The sequence below is a fragment of the Pezoporus flaviventris genome, unplaced genomic scaffold (assembly GCF_033815535.1).
Source record: "Pezoporus flaviventris isolate CSIRO_AGI_PZ_B2104156 unplaced genomic scaffold, CSIRO_AGI_Pfla_v1 ptg000079l, whole genome shotgun sequence".
In the NCBI taxonomy this organism is placed as follows: domain Eukaryota; kingdom Metazoa; phylum Chordata; class Aves; order Psittaciformes; family Psittacidae; genus Pezoporus; species Pezoporus flaviventris.
In genome coordinates, this window is record NW_026892627.1 from 1,516,928 (window position 1) to 1,544,478 (window position 27,551).

Here is a 27,551-nt window from a genome sequence, read left to right on the forward strand (position 1 = left end):
CTGGAATATGATTGACACCTGCCATATCTGTGTTTTCATTAACTGGCACTAGGTGTCTCTGCAGCTCCCTAAGTGAAGGTGTGTTAATACGAACTGATACCTCCTCAGGATTTACATATGCATATACACATACACATACAGACTGGATTGCAGACCTGTGCTCCTGCAGGGTCGCCTCCTTCCCAGCTGGCTGTATGCCTCTTGTATTCCCCTTTTGTTCCAACTGAAAAGGTGGATAAAGTCCCTTTCCTGGACTTACATACAGACCACAGCCATAAACCTGGATATCTGAGACCTCTCAAACTGAGAATGAAATTGAAAACAGGTCCTCTGCTCCTGCCTGGAAGCAGCAATACCCACTCATCTTCAGGATGTGAAAACTTAGGGGTAGGACTGAGATGCAGACTTAAACACAGATGTCTATAACATACATATTCACACTCATCATTTAGAATCATTGCAATAGATGGAGATAAAGGACTCCAACCATGTGTCTGCATACAGATGCAGAATTTCTGAAGCTGGCTTCTACCTGTACTCCTCTAGCATGGCAGATCATATCTGGAGGCAGTCAGCTGCCACTGTTCATGCTCGTAGTAAATATTTCTGTGCTTGTGAATATCTTTCCCATCCTTGTTCCTCAAGTCTTATACCACCCTTCAGTAGCTTATAGCACCCTTCATGGTGCTTTTGGTGGCTTTGCTGAGGCTCATTAACAAAGCAGGACATGGTCTTCATTTGCTAGGCTCATTTTCTCCCAGGATAGGTTGGGCAGGAGAAGAGAGAAGGGGAAGGAAAGAGAAATACCTTTTCAGTGGCAGATCAGCTCTCTGTCTTAAAAATATCGGGTAAATAGAAAGCAGTTGGATTAATGCAAATCTAACTTATGGGACCTGAGATAAATAAACTACTGGAGATTACTGCCTCCTTGCTCCATGCAGGAGACAAAGCTATGCCACTCAGTATATTCAGAGATGGTGTATCCAGCAGATATAACAGGTAGAGCTCTAGTCATCACAATATTATTGCAATTAATTGCAAATTATTCTCCATTAGCTTTTTAGCAAAAGACCCCATCGCTGTTAATCTTAAGGCAAAAATTGCTGAGATATTTACAAAAACACTAGGAGAAAAACTGCTCCTGATAAAACTACTCTTTAAAATTTTCCAGGAGCTGAGAGAAATAGCAGCCACATAAAAGTGTAGCAAAACCCCTGGCTTCAAAACTGCTCAGGGAAAGAGTGAAGACATGAATGCATTCAGCCTTGCTCTCCTGAGACCCCAGGTTTCTGCTTCAGTATGCTGAGCATCTTCACATCCCTTTTTTCCCAGTGGGGTCTTGTCATCTGTGTTTTCTGAAGGGATGATGAGCTGAGGACAGCTACTGCTTACAGCAGCACAGATGCAGTTTGTTGTTTGCTTTTTTTTATTCGGTGTACATCCCCTTACAGCTTGATTTATATTTCTTTCATCAGAAAAAAAATGTGGATAAATCATCTGGGAGATATTCAGTTCTTTATATTCCCTTCAGTAGTCCAGAGAAAGAGGCACTTGAGAAGGAAGGTAAGATTTCTCTCATGTGTCCAAGCCACCTCTCAGAAACCATATGAGCTATGATTTAGAAAAGTCCATTCTTTGGGTTTTAGCATCCAGAATTTACTTTATCCCTATTCACATGCAAATCCCATTTAGAAGGAGGTGAATATTAACAAATATTTCTCAAACTCCTTAAGGTCCTCAAGAATAACAAATTTTAAATGAATCTTGTCCTCGCATTAGTTTAGACCTTCATCTTTGTGCATTTCCATGCTTATCCAAAGTCCTAACTCTCACTCCAAGTTGCACTTTGTTTCCAGTTGTTCACAGTGTATTTTATGTACAAGATACTGTCTTGCCAAATGGCCACATTTGCTTTTGGTGGGTTCAAAATGTAATAAATCCATACACCCAGAGGCACTCAACAGCCCAAGTATATGGAGACAGCATGTCCCTGTCTGCTTCCAGTGCCCTACCCACAGCAATTTGACAGTGCCCTCCCTGAAAGACTACCAGCACTGCCTTTTATCAGGGTCACTTCTTCTTTGCTGGGGCTTTAGCATTCCCACCGCCCTTGCCATTAGTTTTGGTGTCTCCTCCTGATTTTACTGCTTCACCTTTTTCACCTTTCTTCCCACCACCTTGTTTCTTGTCAGTGGTGTCCTTTTCTCCCTTTTCTCCCTTTTCTCCCTTTTCTCCTTCTTTCTTTTTGGCTCCATCCTTTCCTTCTTTCTTGGATCCTTCTTTCTGGTCCTTTTCACCATCTTTCTTCTTGGAGCCTTTGGATCCATCTTTTTTACCCTGAGCTTTGTCCACTTTTCCAGATACAGTGGGAACTTCTTCTTTTTTTTCTTCTGCAACCTGAGCTGTATGAAAAGACAGAAAAAGAAAATATAAAAGCAGTTAACTTGGGTTGACAGTAGCCAGGAGGAGGGCAAAATTTCTGCTCTCTGCTGGCAAATCTTGGACAAAGAGAAAATATTTGTACTGGGGCTGTGTCCAGTGTTTTGCTCACTGACTAGCAGCTTTTCATGCCTTTGTTTCGAGAACATAGACTAATGGGATAAAGCAGAACCAGTAATTTCAAGAGTTGAGATGTGGATCTATTGTAGGAAATGGCTCTTCTTGTTAGGAACTGGTTCATGAAAGCTATAAGCACAGTCCATAAGCATTTCCCAATAATGCCAGTGTGGAGCTATCTCCTTCCACAAGAAGGAACAGAAACATCTCTCATGCAATTCAATACAGACATGTCTTGGGTTTAGGGGTTGTTTTTTTTGTTGGTTGGCTTTTCTAATTTTTGTATATGGGGTATGTCTCCTGCAGGTGAGAGTGGACAGCAGGAATTCTGCTAGGTAATTTGCTTTCAGGAGATAGAAAAGCAGAAGTTGGTTTGCCCAGCAGAAGACCACAAAGTAGGCTTAGCTTTATGTTATATCCAAGTCCAGTGACCATGGGACTGGCTTCCCACCTGACCCACTGTAATTAATTGAAGCAACACACTATAGATATACAGTAATTAACTGTTAGTTAGCCCTAGTTTGGCATGTTTAAACAAGCCGTGTTATTTATAGGAAGCTTATAATACCTTTAGTTATGAAATATTTTTATATAGAAATATGCATATATGTGCTCACAGCCCAGAAAGCCAACCGTATCCTGGGCTGCATCAAAAGGAGTGTGACCAGCAGGTCGAAGGAAGTGATCCTGCCCCTCCACTCTGCTCTTGTGAGACCTTACTCGGAGTATTTTGTACAGTTCTGGTGTCCTCAACATAAAAAGGACATGGAACTGTTGGAACAAGTCCAGAGGAGGGCCACGAGGAGGATCAGGGGACTGGAGCACCTCCTGTATGAAGACAGGCTGAGAAAGTTGGGGCTGTTCAGCCAGGAGAAGAGAAGGCTGCGTGGAGACCTCATAGCAGCCTTCCAGTATCTGAAGGGGGGCTATAGGGATGCTGGGACTTTAGTGACAGGACAAGGGGGAATGGGCTTAAACTTAAACAGGGAAAGTTCAGGTTAGACATAAGGAAAAAGTTCTTTGCTGTGAGGGCGGTGAGGCACTGGAATGGGTTGCCCAAGGAAGCTGCGAATGCTCCATCCCTGGCAATGTTCAAAGCCGGGTTGGACAGAGCCTTGGGTGACATGTTCTAGGGTGAGGCGTCCCTGACCATGTCAGGGGGGTTGAAACTAGATGATCTTAAGGTCCTTTCCAATCCAAACCATTCTATGGTTCAGTGATTCTATGATCTTGGATTCAGCTCCCACATTTCAGGCGAGAAGACTTTAATTATTCTGACAAAAGATTTGGTAGCAGAAAACTCTTCCTCATCTTTTTTATTTTCCTTCTACTGGAAGTGTTTTTTCTGAAATCAGAGGCTGATAAACTGAGCTCTCATCTCAAGAAGGAATTTGACACTTAAACACAGATCATATTTCATATATTCCTTATGGAATTTTTTTCCTTTGCTTAAGACCAGCAGAGTATGAAGTTTGTCAAAAACAAGTGAAAACATTTTAAGTTTCCCATTACCTCCTTCTCTGAAAATCCCCAGTATGACTCAAATATGTAAATAGATAAACATGTTAACACAACTTTATAATTAAAATCAGCCAAGATATAGCAATGACCTAGGAGTGACCTCAGCAAATGGAGGATGATCGGTCACCATTTAGCTTTCTTCAGCTGGCACCTAGCAGGAGTAAAATTATTTCATGTTTGTCACAGGCTAAGGAAAGATAAGAGTGAACTGGCTTAGGAGGTGATTTAGTATGGACCATTTGGTGACATGTCTCAGCCCCTACCTGGAGCCACTAGACACCAACCTGATTAAGCAGCCCCAAATCTCTCAACACTATGGATGTCTGTAGTGGGACTTTCAAATTGCAGCAATGTATTACCTGAATTTATTATGCTTACCTAAATTATTCCTTCACTGTGCACACTTAAAAAAGATAGTATCTTTTGACCTTGTGAACTGGCAATTCATTTGTACATAAAAATTGGAGGAGAATAATATAGAATATTTCTCATAACCACAGACAAAATCCTGACATCTCATATAAAAAAGAAATTAAAAAAAAAACAACAAAAAAAAGAGAGAGGAAATAATTATAAAAACCCACCACATTGTCTGCTTCCTAAATAAATATGGTAGGAACCAGGTGAACTCCCCAAAATGTCAGCTGGAGCAGCCTCAAACCAGAATACTTGAAGATCAACCAGGCCATGGACCCAGACAGTACATCTCCACCCAGAGCTAAGCCTGGGTCCTGCTTGTACTTCTCCCAGACTGGGAGACAGAGCACAAATGAATTAATTTGTATATAACATTTTATACACTGAAACCTTAATTCCATTTTATTTATGTCCAGTAAAAGGGCTTGCCATATATGCCACTCAAAAAGCACGTGGAGACCCATTTGGCATTTTCCAATGTGACAGCTAGAATTTTCCAACATGGTAAATGTGAAGTAGGATAAAATAATGCCAAGAAATGAGTGTTGAAGTGTTGCAATATATTAATTATTAATAGCATTTGACATTTACATAAATCTTTAAAGCATTTAATGGCCACTCAGTAATTAAAATCACTCAAGTAATTTCTCTGGCCTTGACTGGATCTACCAGGGATTGTCAAGGTATAAGTATATAAATAGTCAGCAAATACATACATTTTATTTTATGACCACATCAATCAACATGAATTGCCAAATGTCAGTGGGGCAACACAGCAGAGTATCACACTCTGTATAGATGAGAATAACAGCACAGAGATGAAGCCCAAAGATTTACATACTTTCCATTGTACTGCTTAAATCATGTAGTAAAACTTTTCTGGGCACAGGGTACATGCTAATCTCAGAAGGAAGTCAAACCAGGGGGTTTGATCACACAAAGCTTTTGCTTCTAACAGTTTAGGCACTGATAGCTGAATCAGTCTTTTGGGTCCCCAGGGTTGGAGACATACAGGCATTTTTAAGGCACAATTTACCTCTTCCACTTTAGCATCTCCCCTACCATGAAAGGAATCACATCCTTCTTATTTTTCCACTGTGGATAAAGGAATAAACAACTAGTGCTGATGCAAACTTCTTCATATATGTGGTAATGTACTTGTAGACAGATGACTCCTACCCCAGTACCACATCTTTCAGGGCAATTTGGGCAGGTTTATATCTGCCTAGTCCCATAGGACTAGAAGCTTCAGAGAACATATATTAATGAGCAATTACCAGACATCATCAGCCATTCAGCAACATGCCATCTAACAGCCTCCTACCCTGTGCCATGCCATAACCAGAATTCTAGGATTCTCAAAGGTCTATCGGTGGTCAACTAGTCCACTTATACATTTAATTGGATAAATGTTTAAGTAGTTTTATGGTATAGCTGACTTCCCATACATTGCATTCTTATGGTAATTTATTAATGAGTTCATGCTGCAATTTATCATGGTCTGATTAAATGTACACCAAATAGCCAGCCTTCAGATGTAGTACATGTACATGTTCATGGGATGTACAGGCTGCTTACAGGAGAACAAAATTTGTTAGCATTCTGGGGTGAAACAGCCATTTCAGTGCCCAAATACCCTTTCTATCTCTTCCAGATCATTCTTCTTATCACTAATTTATTGGTTTTCCAGGAGTAACAGCTAGGCAGGAAGAGGACGCAGCAGCAAATGAGTGGTCTGACTTTCTGCTATCTAGACACATGATCTTTTACACTCTGGGACCTATTGATAGCTGGTCAGAATTTGGTCTTTTGGGCAGGAAACTGAAGGATACAATACTAAACACTTCCATGTGTTTAGTACTGTTCATTCATTTAAGAGCGCACTAACTAGACCTTGAGATGACCTTTGACTTTAAAGGAGGTTGAAAGAATTTAACCCTGTGGAGAAGGACTTATTTATGTGAGTTGGGTTCAACTCCAAAGGGTATTCTGGCCATCATCGGTTTATAATAGGGGCACAGTCCAATGTCTGAATGCCTCTGAAATTCTGAGTTATGTGCAAAATCCTACTATTAAGCACTTAGTTCTGTATTTTGCTGGTGTAGAACTAAATTTCTATAATTCTGCTATCTGCCTCTTTCACGGGTTTCATGGATTGGAGCATCACATTTTGAGTTAAGGAAACTTCCAGTACCTTTAAAGCTACAGTTCACATGGTTTGCAGAGACACGGGGAAGAGAATAAAAGTTCATTAAAAGGTACTGAGAAAACAGAAGTCAAATGCAGAAAGGGAACCGAGAAGCAGAGTCCAAGGCATGATGGATTGCATCAGAAAAGAGAAGCCACAGACAGACAGGAAGACAGTCCCCTAATTTCCTTGCAGGGCCATTTCATCTTCTTCTTTCACAACAGGCAGGGAGTTGAGAGGTCTGGAGTGGACATGACCAGATAGAGTTAGGAGAGTTTCAGTAGAGCCTAGGGTACAGAACCAGGAAAGATGAGTGAGAGCAGCAGAGACCAGTGACAGAAATACTATTGGCCATCAAAGAAAGGCAAGCCATTTATTGGTAGTGTGACTATAACAACTTTTTCTTCCTGCTGACATCTGCCAACCCAGGAACTGACCCTTAAAATGAATCAGACTCTGGAAATTTTAAATATAAACTTCAAAGGCATGACCTTGACTTGTACCAATGGACAAACTGTCCCTTTCATCTAAGTGACAGTGCCTGCTGCCACAAATGCTGCAGGTTTAGTGCATGTGACTGTGAGGGGTTTACTAAGCCGTGACAATATCTTAATGGTTGTGTCCAAGAAGCCACACTGATTTAGGCTAAAGGAAGACCTAACCCTTTTTATTCATGCATACAGAAAGCAATCCCCAAAAAAGACATGGGTCTCGTGTAGGTGTGGGTATGGGAAGTACCTCCAGGGATCTCTGTCAGCTCATTGAGTGGTGGCACAGTGTCCAGTTTGTCAGCATATGTCTTGGCTGCTTGCCGTTGAGCGTATCGTGCCTCAATTTCTTTCCTTGTCCGGGGAATCCGGCACTTGAAGATACAGCACAGCGTGATAACTGAGAAAGGAGAGAGGGAAACACGAACATTCAGTTTAGTCAGCAGAATTCTGTCTAGTACAAGCTGTCCCACTTACAGTGGGGAGATAACAGGAAGAAAAATTACTTTCAGAAGAGTTTCTTCCAGTAAGAACCATTTACATCAGTGGAAGTACCTGCCTGAGGGATATGGTCACACAGTCTGAAGCAATTGAGCTACCTGGAAATAAAAATTTGTCACTCTTCAGCTGAGCTGTGGTAAAGGACTGAGCATGTCCTTCCCACCAAAACCAATGTAAACCATTGCCTTAAGCCATAAATGTCAGTGGTGTCTCTGAGCATCAGAATAGCAACAATGTAAATTCATTATGTCTTTGGAAGTGACAGCAGCAGCAAATAAGATGTACTGTCACCCTTCAATAAGGTATTATTGCTAGAGGTTCCTGACAATATATCTTAGCTATTCATTATTGTGGTAGGTAGATAAGGGGATTGTGGGCCTTCAGCTGAAGAAAAAAATGAGGAGTTTGACATGAAAACACTTCAAAATAGATCCAGAACAATAGCTCAATATATGTCTTAATTGACTTTCATCTAAATCCATTTAGGGCAGGCAAAGAATTAAACCTGATATCCTAAATACCCTCATCATGAGCTTACTATTCTATGATGCTACTTTCCTGAGCTAGGCTTCTTTATGTGACTTTGGGATACAGATAACACTTTTACTCCTAGTAAGACATATTTTCCCTTCATGCTTAAACATATATGTTCCTGCAGAATTTCCATCTGCAAATCTAATCATGATTGAGACAATTCATTGTAATGATATCATTACTGATTGGTTTCCTAGGCTAGGAATTCACAGACTTGATCAGACCATTGATCAGACGATCACTTGGTCAGATCCATGTACAACCTCTGACAATAACAAAACAACTTCAGGGGAGAGTCAATCAGACTCAGAAACTGGCAATCATAAAATTAGTTGACCCACAGGTGATAAACATGTGAAGAAGCATGAGAACTCATGGTTTCTATAAACACTTAATGTTACTTTTCTGTGGGCATCCCTAAAATAGGATCATAGAATCATAGATTCATAGACTCATAAAATCATAGAACCATAGAACAGTTTGGGTTGGAAGGGACCTCCCACGTTCATCTAGTCTTACCCCCCGTGCAATGATCATGGACATCTTCAACTAGATCAGGTTGCTCAGAACCACATCCAGACTGGCTTTGAATGTCTCCAGGGATAGTGCATCTACCACCTCCCTGGTCAACCTGTTTCAGTATTTTACCACCCTCATTATAAAAGATTTCTTCCTCACGTTTAGCCTTAATCTCCCCTCTTTTAGTTTAAAACCATTACCCATACTAAAAAGTGTTGCCCCATCTTTCTTATAGGTCCCTTTTAAGTACTGAAAGGCCACAATAAGGTCTCCCTGGAGTCTTGTCTAGGCTGAACAATCCTAGCTTTTCCTCATAGGAGAGGTGTTCCATCCCTCTGATAACTTTTTGTGGCCCTCCTCTGGACCGTCTCCAAGAGGACCATAATTTTCCCATACTGAGGACTCCAGAGCTGGATGCAGTACTCCAGGTGGGGTCTCACCAGGGCAGAGTAGAGGGGCACAATCACCTCCCTTGACCTGCTGCCACACTGCTCTGGATGCAGCCCAAGATACAGCTGGCCTTCTGGGCTGCAAGTGCACATTGCCAGCTCATGTCAATCTTTCATCCACCAGTACCCCCAAGACCTTCTCCTCTGGGGTACTCAATCTTCATCTCCCAGCCTGTATTAATAGCAGAGGTTGCCCTGACCCAGGTGCAGGACCTTGCACTTGGCCTTGTTGAACCTCATGAGGTTCGCATGGGCCCACTTCTTGAGCTTGTCCAAATCCCTCTGGATGGCATACCTTCCCTCTAGCATGTCAATTGCACCACTCAGCTTGGTGTCATCTGCAAACTTGCTGATGATGCACTCAATCCTACTATGTCATTGATGAAGATATTAAACACTACTGGTGCCAGTACACACCCCAGTACAGACCCCTAAGGGATGTCACTGGTGTCCATCTAAATGCTAAGACATTGGCCACTACCTTCTGGATGCGACCATCCAGCCAATTCCTCATCCACTGATCAGTCCACTCACCAAATCCATCTCCAATCTCTCCAATTTTGAGAAAAGAATATTGTGGGGGATCTTGTCAAACGCTTTACAGAAGTCCAGATAGACAACAACCATAGCCTTTCCTTTGTCCACTGATCTAGTTGAGGGGGGTTCTTCTTTTCTAAATAAAAGCTCAACTTTCCAGCCTACATCACCTACATAAGTTCTTTGTCTCTTTTATACTTTGTGGAAAGGGGTTCTGAAGGCAAGCAGAGCCTTGTGCTTGGAAAGATGTTGTGTGAGCAGTTTTACGTGTTCTGTTTTCTATTTTAGCTCGAGTTCCTCCATGCCACATTAACACTATGAGAAAGGAGCAAGCATCCAACTTCCTGTACACTTCAAAAGTCAAGTAACCTTCTCTGGCTTTACATTATCATGAGTAATGTATCAGACCTTTGAGACTAAACCAAGAAAGCAACCGAAACAATCTGTACTTTTGGTTCCAAGTGTGAACATTTATCATCCAATAGGAGTAAAAAAAATTGCAGATGCATCTACACCAGCACATAGACCAGCTGCTGTAAATTTTACTCCCTAAAAGTTTGTCCTGTACTTGTCCAGTCTCTCCTAAGGAAAGAGGATTGTGTTAACCCGGAACAAGCTCTGCATGACATCTCCATACCACAAAAGAGAAAAGGAAAGTAGTAAAACACCTTTCTCAGTGTTCTGAGGTTGGCGTAAAGTTACCAAGTGCAGCAGTTCCTCTACACCTTTACAGAATTTTGCTGCCAAAAGTATCACTTCCTTTAAACAACTTGCTACCGAGGTGTTGCAGTGGAAGCACACTCAGAGCTATCTAAACATCACAACAGGACAAGACCGGTGAAGTGAATTGCCTAAACCAACATGAAATTGTAACAATCTGTGACCGAGGAAGCAATCAAGATACTTATATCCTTGCTCTTCCATGAGGGTCAGCAACAGGTTGAGAGTAATTGAGCTTTTACTTGTCTTACAAAAGGAAAGCAAGGTACCCATATGGCATTATTGGCAGCACAACACTGTCAGCTTGCAGGTGGGTAGCGTACCACATCTGGAAAGCACAGAGCTGGGTCTGCCGCGTTCAAGGCAGCAAGATTTCACGGTGCAGCTGCCCATAGAGCTACAGCTACATTATAACCAGCAGAAGGCACAGACCTTTTCAGGCTGGCCGGCAAAAAAATACTCAGTAGCTGAGCAAGAACTCAAGGCGCTGTCAGGCGAGACATAAACATACACTTTTAACAGGGACAACAAATGGGGAAGCAACTTACAGGAGAGGACAGTGTATGTGCTTTTTCTCTAGCCACTTTAAAATCAAGATCTATTGTTTTCCTAAAAGCACTCTGGAGTTCAGCTAAGCCAGGAAATCCTCTATTCACATTTGAGAAAAAATTGCCAGGCGAATTAGCGCCATATTTCCTGGAGACTGATAAAGAATAAGACTGCCAGCTTTCAAGTAAAGCACAAAGAGATTGCTCAGTGCCCTTGAAAGTCAAGGACAAAAAGTCTGCTGATATCACAGTAGCTGGCTTAGCACTATGGGAAAGAACAGGGGTGGTTGTATCTCTTATGGTCCCACTTCTTCCAATTACTAAGGACAAAAATGGTAGTTGCTACATGATAGTCATGAGCTGGGCTCTCTGTTTAACTTTCTAATGGAGATAGAGCACTACACTGAGGTACTGGGGACTTAAGTTGTCTTGGGATGTGAAATGATTCATAACCAGCGACTGGAGCAAGAGCCTTATGTGAAAATAATACAGTACTACTTTTATCTCCATCTGCTTTGCAAGCTGTGCTTAGTGTAAGGCTCAAGTCATGTAGGGGCATAAGCACTGAACTGATTACCATTATCTTTTTAAAAAAAAAAGAAAACCCATGCCACTTAATAAGATTCAGGATTTGGTACAGGAGCTTTAGGAGACTGAAACTGATGCCAGGATCGTTTTATTGCTGTGGGAAATTACTGCCTGCTATATATCTTAGTTTTCCACTCCAGGTGAGACACAGGAGACAGAGTGAGTGGAATTCATCTGCTCTGTGTGTCCCAAAGCTAGAGATTACGGTCTTATTCACTCCAGGCTTCCTTTATCACTGATGGGGAGAAAAGCATCTCTACAGGGTGAATAATCTCATCTTAAAACAAAATAAACCACTCTCTGCAGCTGCCTTTCCATTAATTACAGAAAGAGATGGGAATGACCAGTCTCACAGAGGACTATGGAAGAGCTGCCATGCCTGGAGTGAGAGTCAAAGGCTGGACAACGTGCCCTAGGACTTCCCAAATGGTGTCAGAGATCTACACAGGTGTGTGAATTGTTCCTTGAGTTAGAAGAGCTGAATCCCATACTTTGGAAGATAAGAGAGAAATATTTGTTGCATAGTAGAAGTTCGGAGCTATCTTAGCATCTCTTCTTCTACGCCCAGTAGATATATTTCTCCTGCTTCAAATCAGTGAGATTATATTTGTACCACTAATAAATTATTCATCAACTGAACCACAAAGCAATGTAACCTGTACTGATTCCTGGGCCTTTTTTGATGTCAAGGTTAATCATAGAATCACAGAATGGTTTGGCTTGGAAGGGACCTTTAAATCTCATCCAGTTCCAAGCCTCCTCCCACAGGCAGGGACACCTTCCACTAGACCAGGTTGCTCCAAGCCCCAGCCAGCCTGGCCTTGAACACTGCCAGCAATGAGGCAGCCACAGCTTCTCTGGGCAGCCTGTGCCAGTTCCTCACCACCCTCACAGGGAAGAACTTCTTCCTCACATCTCATCTCAGTCTCCCCTCTGTCAGTTTAAAGCCATTCCCCTTTGTCCTGTCCCTACCTGGCCTTGTCAAAAGCCCCTCTCCACCTTTCTTGTCAGCCCCTTTAGGCACTAGAAGCTGCTCTAAGGTCTCCCTGAAGCCTTCTCTTGTCCAGGCTGAACAAGCCCAGCTCTCTCAGCCTGTTTCCATAGCAGAAGTGCTCCAGCCCTTGGAGCTTCTTTGTGGCCTTCTCTGAACTTGCTCCAACAGCTCCGTGTCCTTCTTATGTTGGGGCCCCAGAGCTGGATGCAGGGCAGAGTAGTGGGGCAGAATTCCCTCCCTTGACCTGCTGTTCACACTGCTGGTGACAGGACATGGTTGTCTTTCGGGGCTACTAAAAATATCCATTCCTATAAGATAACATATCAAGAATTGGACTGTACCATGAGAGTTAAACGTCAAAGCAATACTCTTACAAAAGCTTAGTATGTGACATGGCATCAGTTGAACACATTAACTGATAGACCCATGTTCTCATGGTAGAAGGATTACAGCAGACAAAAAAAATCCCCAAACAATACTGAAAACATAGATGAGGGTTATACATACTATGAAAGCACCTTAAACAAAAAGTTTTTGTTTGGGATATGAATTTGTGCAGGAATATTAATTGTAATAGGCAAGCAGATGACTTGACTTCAAGCTTTGAATAGCTGGTTTATATTATACATTCACCAATTCTCTCATTCCCCAGGTGAATGCTTTAATAACACTGCTATCAAACAATACTTGGTTTCATTCTTTCATGCTGTGGCTGTCCTTTTCCTTTCTAGGATTTCAGCTTTCATTTTAATTGTTGAGAAGGCTTCTAAAATGCAGCCTGAATAAACTATTACCTTAATGCCTGTCTTATGTTATGGTGAGCTTGAAGAAATCTCTGTAAGATGTATCAGTGCCCTAGTAACATGACAGAATGTCCATAAAAATACCACGGTGTGAAATGGTAACATCATTCATGGTTTCTCTGCAATGAGACCGCATACAGCAGAAGAAGAAACATGCCGTGTGATGAAATGTAGTGGAGTAATTTTTAATTTTGTCAGCTTTCTCAGCTTTTCTGTAGTAATAATATATGGCCTTGTGATGCTGTGAAAATTGGCCTCTCCTATGAGGTGCACAATTAAAATAAAGGCTTTATCTTCTTCAGTAACATGCTCTGGATTGCTTTGCTGTTGGCCTTCTACAAATATTTTTTGCACTTTTTTTTTTTTTCCTTTTGCATTATTTGACATACACAGTTGAATTCAGCCACCTATTCTGAAGGAACATTTCTGTTCTAAATTAAAAAGTTGAGTCTGAACCTGCACATGCTGTTCTCTTTCTACACTGAAGATTCAAGATGACAGCATATCAAATTACTGTTCATTGTTTCTGCCAAGCTGATCATGTGAAATGTAATTTTTTATGAAGAAAACAAACACTTGGTGGTTCTTACGAAATGAGTATTTTAAAGTAGTCAACATTTTGCTCTTTATGATGACAAAAGAGATATTGTAAGTGATACATTTTTATTCTTCAGCATATATTAAAAAACCCTGACTTGGGAAATAATGAAGAACTCTGAGGTTTGCTCCTTTCTGGATTTTTAGCGTGTTTTCATTATTTCTAGAGGGAGGCAATATCTTCCTAATATTCATATCTGGTACTATTCAGGTTGGAGGAGCTGAGAAATGGCTCCCAAAACCTCTCCTCTGAAGTACAATAACAGAGCAAATGTTAAACACTGAATTTTTGACCATAAAAAATTAGATGCTTGTGACCAAGTAATGGGTGTGTGTTTACTCCCACTGGCTTAAACTAAAACATTTTGTTTTGTAATTGAAACAGGCTAAGAGCATATGCAAAAGACCAAGGAGCTGTGTCGGCTTAAACCAAATATCCATGCGGCCAAGTTACCCTGTTCACGGTCTCGTTTTAGCTTTCACTTAAGTGAATTTTGCTCATCAGCATTAACAGTTGCTTCCAGGTTAGCTGGGCAACAAATTAAAAAAAGAAAAAAGAAAAAGAAAAAAGAAATATGAAAGAAAGAAGGAAAGAAACAACTTTATTGACCTAGGAGCTGGGAAAGATGTAAATGAAATACCCTCTCCAGAGACTGCTTGGTGTAATATTTCAGCAGAACCATGACTGTAAACTGAACAGTTTTATAAACTGAATGGAAATTACACAGTAGGCTTGTTGCCTTTGAAAAAATAAGTCTGTCAATGAAGCATTTAATTAACATTTAGCAAAGTAGCCTGGGCTGCTCTGAGTTAATTAGACAGCCATTCCATTGTTAATAATGCAAGCAATTAATGCAGATGAATTCAATGGCGAGTTAACAGCAGCACTGGTGTTTAAATGCTCTTTGCTAAGGTTTGAGTTGCTTACTATGTGACTGCAATGAGACTTTAAGGGAAGAGCTAACATATTTTGGCCATTTAAGCTACTTACAGCAGTGTTAACAGTTGTGATAATGAAAGGATCAGTGAGGGCTACTAAACTCTAAAGAAAAATAGTTAGTGCTTGGGTGGGTGCTTGCAGGACTGGTCCACCCTGAGTGCTCAGATGTTGACAAGATGCTGGTGCATGACCCACCTCATTTAAAGTCCTCACTGCTGTTACTGGAGCTATTGCTGAGATAATAGTGCCTCGAAAGAGGTCCCTGAGCTGGGTTGCAGGAGAAGCAGGTTTTCCTTTAAAAGACTGTGCAACCATCTAGAGGTCATGAAACTGCATCCCGGCTTGGCATCAGGCTTGGGATCAGATTGCAGTAATGGGGACTCAGAAACTGCTTTCTTTCAGAAAACATGGAGACGTAGATGGTAAAAATGTTAAAGTTCAGGTTAGAGATTAATTAGATGGTCTCTCAAAAATCTTCTCAGTCCTGTATTTTATCTCACTCTAAGGCTGTTCTTTCAATAGAAATATAGTACTTGGATTAATGTACTGATTTCCTAGAAAGCAAAAAATAGGAGGCAAAGAATTAAGAGATCGAGATTCTCATCCCAACAGCTGTGACAATATGACTTCAAGCAAAACATATTTTTAAATATGTCCACCTTTATAAAATGCCCTGAGGATATGCTGAAAGAGCTGCTGCAGAGGGTCAGGGCCACTCCAATATTTGCTCAGCCATCAATCTTGACTACATCTCTACACATGATGTTTTCCTGATGTCTGGAAATACCAGAACAGGGTCTGTTCACACCACTAGATCACATCATCTGACCTCTCTGCACATCACAGGTCATTATGCTTAATTACTGCCTGAGTGAAATAACTCATGTTGGATCAAATCCCACTTTACTCTGGGTAAGGTACTTCTGGCTGAAGAGCATGGCAATGTTTGATCACCCTCCCTACCACATTTATTTCTTAAATTCTTATTTGAATTGAACTGGTTTTAATTTGCAGACTCTGTTCTGTCTTCTCTATAGAAGATTAGAAAGACTTTTAATATTGTTTTGGGGTTTTGTTTGGTTTTATATATATATATATTTTCTTTCTGAAGTCCTTCAATGCTGCAATCATGTGATCTTTTGACCTTCTTTCCAACAAGCTAAACAATGTGATCAGTGAGACTCTTGTTTGAAGACCTTTCTCCAGGCATTGAACGGAGATGAGGACTTTCAGCTTTTTTTTTCTCTGCAAGTTTGTTTTTTCAGCATTTGTTTTTATCCATAGGCACAACCATCTCACCAGGACAGCATACAGAGGTCAGAAAACTTTCCTACCTCTCAGTAATCCACACTAATACATTCAAGTAACTTCTTACTGCAGCATCACCCTGAGCTGCATTGCTTAACTGATTGCTCTGATAATACTAACTTTTATTAATCATAATTTAGTCACTGAATGTTTATTTATTCAGCAGATGAGGTCTATATTTCTTTCTCCCAGCCATAGATCCTTGCTTCTGCTGTTATTCACTGTATTTTGTTTGAACAGATTCGGCCAACTCCCTGCATGGCTCTTTCTATCCCCCCACGTTTTTTTGTTTTGTTTTGTTGTTTGTTTTTTTTTTTTTTACTTTTTCTTGTTCTTTCTATTGGCAAGGAGGACAGAGCTTTAACAGCAGCCACTTGGTATTTATTCTGAGCTCACCAGCAAACAATATGGGTTAGAGTTGAACCTTTCATCAGAACAAATGTTTCCTTAGGAGATTTTGGTCTGAGCAAAGTTAGATTTATGGGCTAGGAAATGTGTGGGACAAAAAGAAACAGGTAGCCCCTTGGAACATCCCTGTAGATCCAGACAGGTTATCCAGGGCACTTGAGGACATAGGTCATCTCATCCTTAGGTAGACATCTAAAGTAAACAGATAAATTATTCCCACTTACTCTCTCATCTGGTCACTCTAGATGCCTACAATGAAGGCGTCTCTAGATAGGCGAGATGAATCATAGTGACAAAGTCCATATTAACTGTTCTGTCTGGCAACCTAAGCTGTTAATTAGCACAAGCCCCAGTGCAGAATGCTCCTGATTGCTTACGCTTTCTGTCTCTTTCTTGAGGTCTTTATGCCTGATGCAATAGATCCTAAGGCTAAGGTGAAGCTCTCTAACCTTCTCTCCCCACCATCCCATCTTAAAGGCTGGGAGCAGGAGTGGGATTTAACATCCCAGGAGGTGAGAGGTTTGAGACTGAACCCTCTCCATTGCCAGAATGCAAGGAGAGAAACTGTCACAAGGAGGAGCCAGCACTGCAGCTCCGTGAGGCAAGATCTAAGGATGATTGCTTCATAACGAGGAGAAATACCTCGCCAGGCATTTATTAAAAAAAAAAAGGGCAATAAGATGGGCCTGTCTTTTCTGGTAAATCAGAGCTAGCAACAAAACCCATGATCTCAACTCCCACAGCTAATCTTGTGACTTGGGAAAACCAAAGCCAGATTTGGATCTTCTCTGTGCAGCTCAGACCTCTCTACCCTCAGACATCATATAGTCCTATGGATACACACAGATTTCAACACATAATTAACTGGAAGTAATGTATGGCTGCTACCTACATTCAATTACACAGGCTGAGAAGCAGGGATATGGGCTGTTATTTACCCTGTCTTGCGAATCTGCAAAATCCCTATTGTTTGCTGTTAGTTGGATTTTATGTGACATGGTGGCTTGTGCCCGTTCTCCACACTGGGTAGAGAAAATGCACTGAAGCAGGATCATGCATGAAACTGGCAAAAACAAGAACTAAATGATGATGGTCTGTTGAAGTAACAATAGTAATAGTAAATCAGAACACAGCGGGTTTGCCCAGTACAGTTGCAAATCTGACTTTCACTTTCAGATCCATAAAGCCGTACAGCAGTGATATTTGTTTCACACAGATCACAAGCACACTTGTACCTCTTACACTGTGCCATACTGCAAAGCAGCCTCTTCCCACAGTCCCCGTCTCTGATGCCAGAGTTCCCATGTGCCCATGCCTTGAGCATGAATGGTCAATGAATGGATGAAGTAGATTAGGCTTCCAGCTGGTGGGAACACCCACACAGAAGAGCTGTTTTGGACCTCCACTGTGGTCCAACACAGCAGCTTTTCCCCTTGCAGACTCCAGACACAGCCACCTCTATGTGACCTGATAGCTGACACGTTAAAGAGACACCAACCTCAGGCAATGGCATCTCCAATTCTTTTTAGCCAACAGGGAACACAACAACTAATTTTGTGGTAGCCTTGGGTGTGTGCGCTTGTGTGTGTGTGAGCATAAACAACAACGGAAGTTTAAGATAACATTATAGTACAAAACAAGACCAGTACATGTTACTATTAAAATAATCAACAAGAAAGAATATTTACTTGTTATTAATTGGAGTACTTATAAAAAAAATGGTCCTTCCTTTGTAAAAGACACTTAACTTTCCCTTAAGCACCACATTTTGTGCTCAACTTGAACTACATGTGCTGATGCCAGTAACTTTGAGGGCTTGGGCTATTTTGTAGGCACACAGGTGCAGAGCAGCTCTAAACCAGAAGTAGATGTCTCATCCATGGTAAGAGATAATCATGTGTAAGCTTGGGCTGAGGGCAAAAGAGGGGATCAATCTTTCACCCCCATGTAAGAGCCATCCCTTTTTCCAAGTGATGCTCTTTGCGATAGATACCCCACACGTACTCCTTGCATCCATCTGTGCATGCTGCCAAGTGTTTCCCATAAGCCAGGATGCTGGTGATGCAGCATTTGAAGATAGACAGCTAAAGCCTCCATCAGAAAGCACCATGTGAAGCATCCTTGAGACAGCCTAAATTATCTGCCTCACTGGAAATTCGGCACATTAATAGAAACCTCTGGGTAGTTTTGCAATCCAAAAAGTAATGGTTATTTAACAGTGTAAATCTTTTTCCTGGCATTTATACTTCAACACCTCCAGGAATTTGGTAAATAAATCCTCTAAGACTTCGAATTAAACTGAGCTGAGTTAATTGCATTCAAGATGTTTAACAGCTTTGTTGGTGTTTGTTAAATAATACTTGATTCCTGGGAACATGTTTGTTCAGTATGAGCCTCCCTCCCTTGTTCTCTCACACTATTTTATACTCCTAATATGCCCTCTTTCATCTTAAAGCCATTGTCCTACCACTAAATGCCCTTGTAAAATGTCCCCCTCCAGGTTCCTTCTAGGCCCCCTTTAGGTACTGGAAGGCTGAATCATCCAAAATTATCATCCAAAGCCAACTTGGTTTTCAGTTGGAGTTGAGAACAAGGCATGAGCTGATGCCTAGAACATGGCAGTAGGATGCAGCAACAGCTCTGCTTCAACCCCACCCCATGTGGGATCTTCCTGCTACAGTTCCATCCTAACTTCTCCCTCACTTTCTCGATTCAATAAAGTACAGATGCAAAACTGGATGATACAGGGTCTCCCTCTGCCTGCAGTACCTGACAAGCACCTGGTTGATGTTTTATGTCAAGCTGCCACAACAAGGAGGATTCTAGGCAGGAGCTGAAACGCATTGCTTCCTCTTCACAATACTCTCTCCTCCTCATTCATGCCTTTCACCAGCTGGTACATCAAGGCATTTTACCCCTCATCCACATAGATGTTCTGCTTCTGCAGAAATCAAGGCAGCATTACTCAGAGGTGCTACCTGCACCCTTCCTGGTGGGCTGCTGTCAACAGACCTGGGTGTGTATTTAAAAAGGGAAAACAGTAGACCTTAAAATCAGAAAGAAAGAGAAGCAGCCCACAGGGGTGCCTAAAAGCATTGATGGTGGTTGTGATGCCAAAGGAAAGGATGAGACAATGGAGATCACACTGGGCAAGCCTTAGGCCAACTGCTGGCTTTCCCAGGGATAGATTAAGACCACATCCCCCTCCCAGCACAACAGTTCACAAACTTAATACTTCTAGTGCAAAGTCTTCAGTCTTTGTGGATGAAACAGGCTAGGCAAGACTCCAAGACTATGACTCAATGCGTCCTACCAGGCCAATAGTTCCCTATTCACAGCTTGTAAGAGATGGTGGAAAAAAAAAAAAAGAAAAAAAAAGGGGGGGGGGGGGGGGAGAAAAACAAGACCAAGAAATCAGACAGCAGCACTCCTGAGTGAGTCAAATCCTCCTGACAGCTCAGCTTATCTTATCTGTCTGCCTTACCCCTGCTCATGCCTGCAAGGAGTCTCTCTTCTTATCAACCAGCACTCAGAGGAGCAATTCACAGCAGCTGAACTATGTCAGCTGCTGAGAGGCAGCCCTGATAAGAATTTTAAGGCACACTGTTGAAACACTCACCAGCATAATGGCCTTTTTTGCTCTACCCAATTCACCTATCCAAAAGAGAAGGTTTCCTTTAACCAAGGACAAAATGATTGAGCTAAAATCTCAGAGGCAGAGGAGCCAAAGTGAGTTGACCTGCTGCGTGTGGTCCTTGGGAAGCATTCTGGTTTTCTAGTCCCATATCTTTATGGATTTTCCCTGTAGAGGTTGTCTGCTTTAAAAATGAGTTCTCATGCCTTCTCCAGTTGTAGCAAAAAGACTTGATGTTCCTGATATTTTAGTAGATAAATAATAATGTGTATATGTAAGAGTTATACCTCCAGCATCTCCTGAATAATGCTCTGTATGTACTACTAAGTTATATATTCTACTGTGGGCTCGTTTACTCCATAAGTTTTATTTCTTTTATGATGTGTCCTATCCCAGAGCAGAAACAAAGGAAAAAGAGACAGATGGGTCTGGCAGAAATAAGATTTCACATAGCATCTGAGAAAGCTGACTATCAGTGCATGACAGAAAAACTTGCAGCTAATGCATGTGCAAACATTTAATCTCTTCTGATCTCTGTGGGGTAGAGCTAGGAGTTGCTCCCTTTGGTTCGTAACCTACCCAAAAACCTTTTTATGAGTTAGATCTTCCCAAGGACTTTTTTCCCATTTCAGTGTGGTGTGTTGACACATAAGATGACTTTATGTAGGATTTTTTACTTATTTTTAATTTTCATTAAAAAAGAAAGTGTAAGAGACTTTTGGATTTGGCCATTTTTTTTTCCATTTATTATGTGATGATGCCATCTTGTGGAAGTTGCTAAGAGCAAAGTTGGAAAAACATCTAGATTATACCTATATTTGCAAGTTCTGTCAACTCAGCTGGAGCAGGTTTGCAGGGTGGAAGAGCATGGAGGATCTGCCATCCACGTGGTTTATTTCAGGTGGAATACCCTAGTTTGGTTCTGTGGCTTCCCTTAGGTATCTCGGACTGTACTTTTCTGGAGTAACTATCTTTTATTTCCATTTCAACTGAAAGGAATCCAATTCAAGTGCTCCACAATCATCCACAGTGAAGTAGCTAGGCACATTGACTTTAAAAGCACCTCAATTCCTCTCCTTATTTACTCCTCACCTGAATTCACATGACAAAGTAGTCACACCCTTCAAGCCTTGATAACAAGGTGAGATGTGCAGGCCCTAGGGAGCCCTGGAAAGGATTCTCTTCTGTCTCTTAGTGCAGAGGGTTAGTGCAGTTAGAAGGTTGTGCCACCCTCTTGCCCTGACTGAGAAGGTGCTTCTGGAACCAGGTAAGAAGAGTCCATATTGAAGCTCTTCTCCAGTTCTCGGCCCATTAGAAAAGTAGAACATTGCCTAGTTTTCTGGACTGATACCAAGGCAGCCTCCAAGAGCTCATTCACAGAAAACCTGCATCTGCTTCACAGAAAACCTGCATCTGCTCCTAAGGATTAAAGCTGGGGAACCATCAATGCTTTGGGGATCGCAAAGCAAAGGAGGAGGATGATATTTCTGGAGCAAGATGCAAGAAAGTGGTGAGAACTGTCTGTACGATTCAGTTATTAAGTTTGAACTTGCCTTGTTTTGACTTGGATCACTGACTTGATTAAGAGTTGCTGTCTTCACCAAATACGTACTGGTTTCATAATGCTAACTGGGCTGGTACTGTTGCTTTCAAATCCTGTCTACTCATTGAAAGAAAGCTTCTTCAAACAAAAAGGCTGTAACAGAGCAGTAGAGTCATAAACTGGCTCAATTATATGCTGTGGTGCACTGAATCTATTTATCACACTGAGACTCAGCAAGCCTAAACCCTGTGATCACCTAGAAAACACTTTCCTACCCCTCCAATAACATTTATCTGTAGCAGGGTGACATAATGGTGTGATTTTGTTGAACTAGCTGTGTGTGTTAATGGGAACTTGAACCTTGAAGCAGATGTTACTTTATTGAATAGCACATAACCTATTTGCTTGTTTGTCTAAACAGAGATCCTTAATAGTATTTTACCTTCTCAAAATTCACTGCTTTCAGCACTTTAAATAACTAGGCTGCAACTTTCCTTCTATGTTGCTTTCTATAATGCACTCCATTTCTGAGCTGTCGCTTAAGTAATTTTCACAGGTGTTTGCTTCTTGCTACTGATGTTTTTAAGGTAACCAAATAAACCTTATTTTTTTTTTCTGCAAGCAGTGCACCATCTGACATGTTAGTTTGTCAGCACAGCAGCCTTTCCATGCTTCTAACCCTAAATAACCCGGTATTGACAGAGCCAGTTTCTAATGAATGACTAAACAGATACGCAGGGGCAAAAATGTATGTGCAATTGATGCCCCAAGCTGAATAACACCCTTCACCTGCCTACTTGCATTCTAAAGCTCCTGATGTTAATTTTTATGTCTATTTCACATAATGTATGGAGTCACTATTTAACTACTTGGTGATCTTTACTTGGTGATTGTTTGCAAAGGGTGTTGTGGCATCTTATGAACTAACGTTATCTTCATTGATGTAGAGTTGTGGGAGCAGTTATCCCTCAGACTTTGGGAGCAGTGTGTGGTGTTTGCCCATAAACTGCAATGAGGGGAAAACACAGGAAAATATTTGTTCTTGCTTTGAAAATGCAAACTTCTGGTTTAAACAGAGCATGGAAACATAATAGGATGGTTATTTAGGAAGGACTGATACAGGCCACCTACAGCAGCCAAAGAGATGTCTGTGGCAACAAGAATTGACTTTATTCCCTCAGTATCAATGGAGGCAACAATACACAGACTGCTGTGCTCTTTGATTGGATTAGGGCTGCATCTAGACAGGGTTTAGCAGCAAATTAAAAAGTAACAGGGAGCACTAGATATCAGTTCCCTGCAATACTATGTTTTAGATCTGGCCCAGGAAACCTGTGTTCTAAACAATGGCTGCTTGTAGGTCAGGGCTGGCATTTCCTGTGACTGTTCTCCATCAGGAGCTTGCATGTGGCCATTCTGTTTTGAAGAGTGCTCATCACTTATGATGAATGAGAGCAAAAGTGGTACAGAAAGCACTTAAGACCTTCCTTCAGGTGCTTTAAAATTCTTCATTTCTCCACTTGTGAAATTAATATTAACAAGCAATTAGGGACCCCAGCAGAAGTGAGAATGGTAAAAAAAAATAAATAAATGCCTAGATGTGTGGTTTAAACCCAGCCAGTAACTAAGCACCACACAGCCACTCACTGACCACCGTCACTGCCCCCTTTACGTCTCCCTGTCCCTTATGCATAGATATGAGGTAATCTATGAGCTGATGGGATTTACTTTCAAGTACTGGTTGCAGGTTCTATCTCTCTGCTCATTTGTCCCTAACAGGAAAAAGAAGAGGTTTAAGGGAATTTTTGATGAGTTAGTGTAACTTTGTTTGCTAGGAGAAATAAATCAGTTACACTTTATAAAAGTCTAGAGGGTATAATAAGAAGGTGGGAGATCAATTTATCATGTTTGACTAGTATCAAACTGTCTAATTTTTGTATGTTGGCTCAAGGAAGGAGCAGAAAATCCTTCCTTTGAATTTTGATGGGGTTATGATAGTGTCCTAAATGATGTCCTCATAAGGAAGCTCACGATAGTAGTTTGCAATGCACAGTGAAGCTGACTTACACTCTTCCTGAAGAGTCAGCTGCAAGAGGATGAAGCAGGATGGAGACACTCAGGTGGGAAGTGGCTATATCCAGATAGACCCTCCAAGTATCTGATCCTATCCTGCTGCACTCACCAGGTCTGAGCCAGTGGCTTCCTACTGTTTGGGCTCAAAAAAAAATGGAGGGTTTTGAGTCCTGCAAGCCCTGCCTAAATCAAGCTGAAAGTCTTGACACCTGGAAAATGAGCTGGGGACCTTAACCCCAGAGGTGGCTGCGACTGTAGACCTCTCAAGACTTCCTATTGCAGCATGTGGGACAGGACCAGAGAAGGTCACGCATAGGTTGTATGGTTGTGCAACAGGGTGGGACCATGGCTGCAACATGCATTTGGGTTTGAATGTGGTACTATAGCTGAATGTAGTCCCATAGTGTGCCACAGCCCTGCAGTAACTCTTCTTCTCTGGGACACTCTCAGCTAGGATCAGTATGTTACAGGATGAAGCCACAGTGGCCCATCTGTGGTTCCTTCACAGACCCCACCTGCTTCTCCCTGCTCTAAAGTCCCCTCAGTGTGTACTCCTGTGATGCCAGAGACCAAAAGGTCTCAGCCAGTGACTTCCATGGCCACCTGGCCTGTATTCCTCCAGGAACAAGCCCTGCTTAGGGTGGTGCTTTGGTTGGTGCTGTGGTTGGTGCAAGGCAGAGATTTACAACTTACTGACTGCCAGGACAAAGATGGCAAAGATACCAATCACCTGCCAGAGCCGCAGCCCCCAGATCACCACCGTCTCCGAAGTGACAGGGTCCGGTTTCTTTTTTGGGGGTTCAGTGGTGGCCTGGGAAAGAGGGAGGAAAAAAAGTGGTTTAGGATTTGCAAGAGTCCCTAAAACAGTCAGAAAGATGTGAATAGCACAGAAGGTGGTAGACCTCAGTTTGCTGCCCCACAGCATTTTGGAGACCTCAATAAAGAGTTTGTATCTAAAGCTTTTGCCATTTTAAAATTTATCTTAAGTTTAATTTTCAGGATTACAAAGCAAATATTTTTGCTGTTCTTTCTTCAAGTTCCAGCTTTTTTTCTAAAGAATCCTTTTCCTGGGGTCAGGAGGAAATTTCTTCTATTTTGCATTCCCATCTTTAAAAGATAGATTTTTTTTTTTTTTTTTTTTTAGGTCGCAGGTTCCTTTTGCACTTTCAGGCATATGTATGTATATCATGATCTGGAAAAGAGTAGTAGAGGACTAAATACCTCTATTCCTTAAAAATATCTTCATTTTTATAATTAACTGGAATTTTTCCAGATGTAAATGTACTTTTCTTCTTGAAATTTATACTTGTTCTGAAGAAACCAGTTTTTTAGTGATATTCTCCATTAAATATGTTTTAAAATTAATTAGTAATGAACTAAAATGAAATAAAGAACTGAGAGTTCTGGTATTTTTCTTCATTTATAAGCAGAACCTTTTTTGTTTTAAGAAATCTCGCTTCTATATTTTGAATCACAAATCACAAGTTTGACCAAAGAAACCTGCTCTTAAGTTGCCTTGTAGATGTTGCATCAACCTTGGTTGTCACTCAGGAAAACATGTCTTAATCAGTTATTTGGAGAAACAAGGAGGTCTTTGAACTAAATTCTGTGTCTTGTACTGTATCAAAGGTCAGAAAAGATGTGATAATGTCCTGCTTAGTGCATTTCTTCAAAATGAGTGGGGATTAGGCTAAACAGGGGAGTGTCTCTGATGTAACAAGAAAAGCACTCTGATTTCCAGCTCTTGAAAACGCTCTAGAACTGAAGAGCAAGAGGGCAATGAGAAAACAGGTGAAAAGAAATTATAATGATAATTAAGAGCCTTGTTTTGTGAAGATGGTGATGTCAGCTTTCCCTATGTGATTTAGTGGTGGTTTGGCTAGTATTTGCAGGAGAAGTTTTCAATAAAGGCCAGGTTGGATGGGGCTTGGAGCAACCTGGTCTAGTGGAAGGTGTCCCTGCCCATGGCAGGGGGTTGGAACTGGATGAGCTTTAAGGTCCTTCAACCCAAAACATTCTAGGATTTTATGAATTGCAACTTCAGCTCCCCTAACTATTGAGTAGATCTTCAACATCTATGGGAGAGCCTAGATCAAATAGCCCTATAGATACCTGCCTGGCAGAAGAAACTTCTCTGGAGTGACCAGATAGAAATCTGCTGGACTCCATGGTAGGTAAAATTGGGCAAACAAGGTATTTAAGTCTTATTGCTGATCCAGTCCTTAGTTCTTGTGTGTCTGTCCTGGGTTCAGCACGACAGTGTCTCTCTTCCCCCTATCTGAAATGAGGCTGAGAATGTTTCAAAAGTGTGTTAAACATTACTAGAGAAATAGGTTGTCTAGACCAACTCCTTTGGTCCCATTGCAGTGATGATATAGGAAGAATACACATACCAGCAGCAGTATTTATTCTCTTGATTTATAGCTTAGAAAATCAGAAGTTAACAACCCCTCCCTGCCAATAAACTTCACATATGATGTGTTGTGGTGCAGCAAATCACAGAATTAAAACCTGCTAGTGATCTTACAGGAGGGTTGTTAGCAAAACACCTTTACTGCTGAACCCAGGACACCTTATATCTGAACATAGGACCTGATCTGAATTGGCAATTGCCTTTTGATAGAAGCTTAAAACACTCAGTTTCTTAAAAAAAAAAATCTCCTCAACAGGTTCATCTGATTCCCTGCGGTGCCCTTCCGTTCTCAGCCTGTGGAAGTGCTGTTAAAACACAGCTGTAATGGATACCACAGAGTGAATTAGAGCTGGAGCTGCTCTCCAATTACTTGCCTATTTGTGCAATACAAACCATATTTTAGTCTTTTCTTAACGAATGATGCTACCCACCATGTCTGGAGTGTTCTGTCTCCCAGGGGCATCCTATTCAAAATCCATCTGTGGTGAATAGGACTGCAGTCTGAGCCTGTCTCTTCCAAGCTGTCTTGGCTATTCAGCCACACCTCATTCATGGCCGCGGGGCATCTAGTGCTCAAAAACCAGAACTGCTCAGGTGAACTCAGGAAGAAGGAAAGGCTAGCCAGAGTGGTGTTGTCTTTTGTACAGGCATTTGGTACAATCAAAGAGGCAGGAATCCATGATACTTGACACTGAAACGTTTCCCTTTTCAAATGTAGGATTTCTTTTTACTCAGCAACAAAGAAACTGGAGAAACTGCAGTAGATACCAGTCCTGGGGAGTGATCAGAGAACTGGGTCAGGTTCAGAAAATTTTGTCTCATTAGAAGTACAAAGATCTTAGATTCAGCTTTCCTGCCTTCCTACTGATCCCAGACTTAACCTCTATGGCAGCCTCAATCTGCTTCACAGGAGACACTTCAATTGCAGTAGCTGGCCATGGCATGATTTTGCCATTTTGTGAAGCTCAGTTCCCCAAAGAGTAGATCTTTTCTTCCAGACTTTCGCTGACTTTCTACTCTGCTCTCATGGGACCTCACCTGGAGTACTGTGTGCAGTTCTGGTGTCCCCCACATAAAAAGGACATGGAACTGTTGGAGTAAGTCCAGAGGAGGGCCATGAGGATGATCAGGGGACTGGAGCACCTCCTGTATGAAGACAGGCTGAGAATGCTGGGGCTGTTCAGCCTGGAGAAGAGAAGGCTGCATGGAGACCTCATAGCAGCCTTCCAGTATCTGAAAGGGGCCTCTAAGGATGCTGGGGAGGGACTCTTC

General features: G+C 41.6%; 1 protein-coding gene across 1 annotated transcript in view; it reads right to left on the reverse strand.

Annotated features, from left to right (window-relative positions):
• Nucleotides 1-1,995: 1,995 nt before the first annotated feature.
• TMIE (transmembrane inner ear) overlaps nucleotides 1,996-27,551 on the reverse strand; it is a 34,537-nt gene continuing 8,981 nt past the window's right edge. The window contains exons 2-4 of the mRNA XM_061474422.1: nucleotides 24,560-24,677; nucleotides 7,421-7,570; nucleotides 1,996-2,402 (exon numbers count right to left, since the gene is read on the reverse strand). Of these exons, the coding sequence (XP_061330406.1) occupies nucleotides 2,071-2,402; nucleotides 7,421-7,570; nucleotides 24,560-24,677 (600 nt within the window). The 3' untranslated portion in view covers nucleotides 1,996-2,070. The remainder of the gene's footprint in view (nucleotides 2,403-7,420; nucleotides 7,571-24,559; nucleotides 24,678-27,551) is intronic.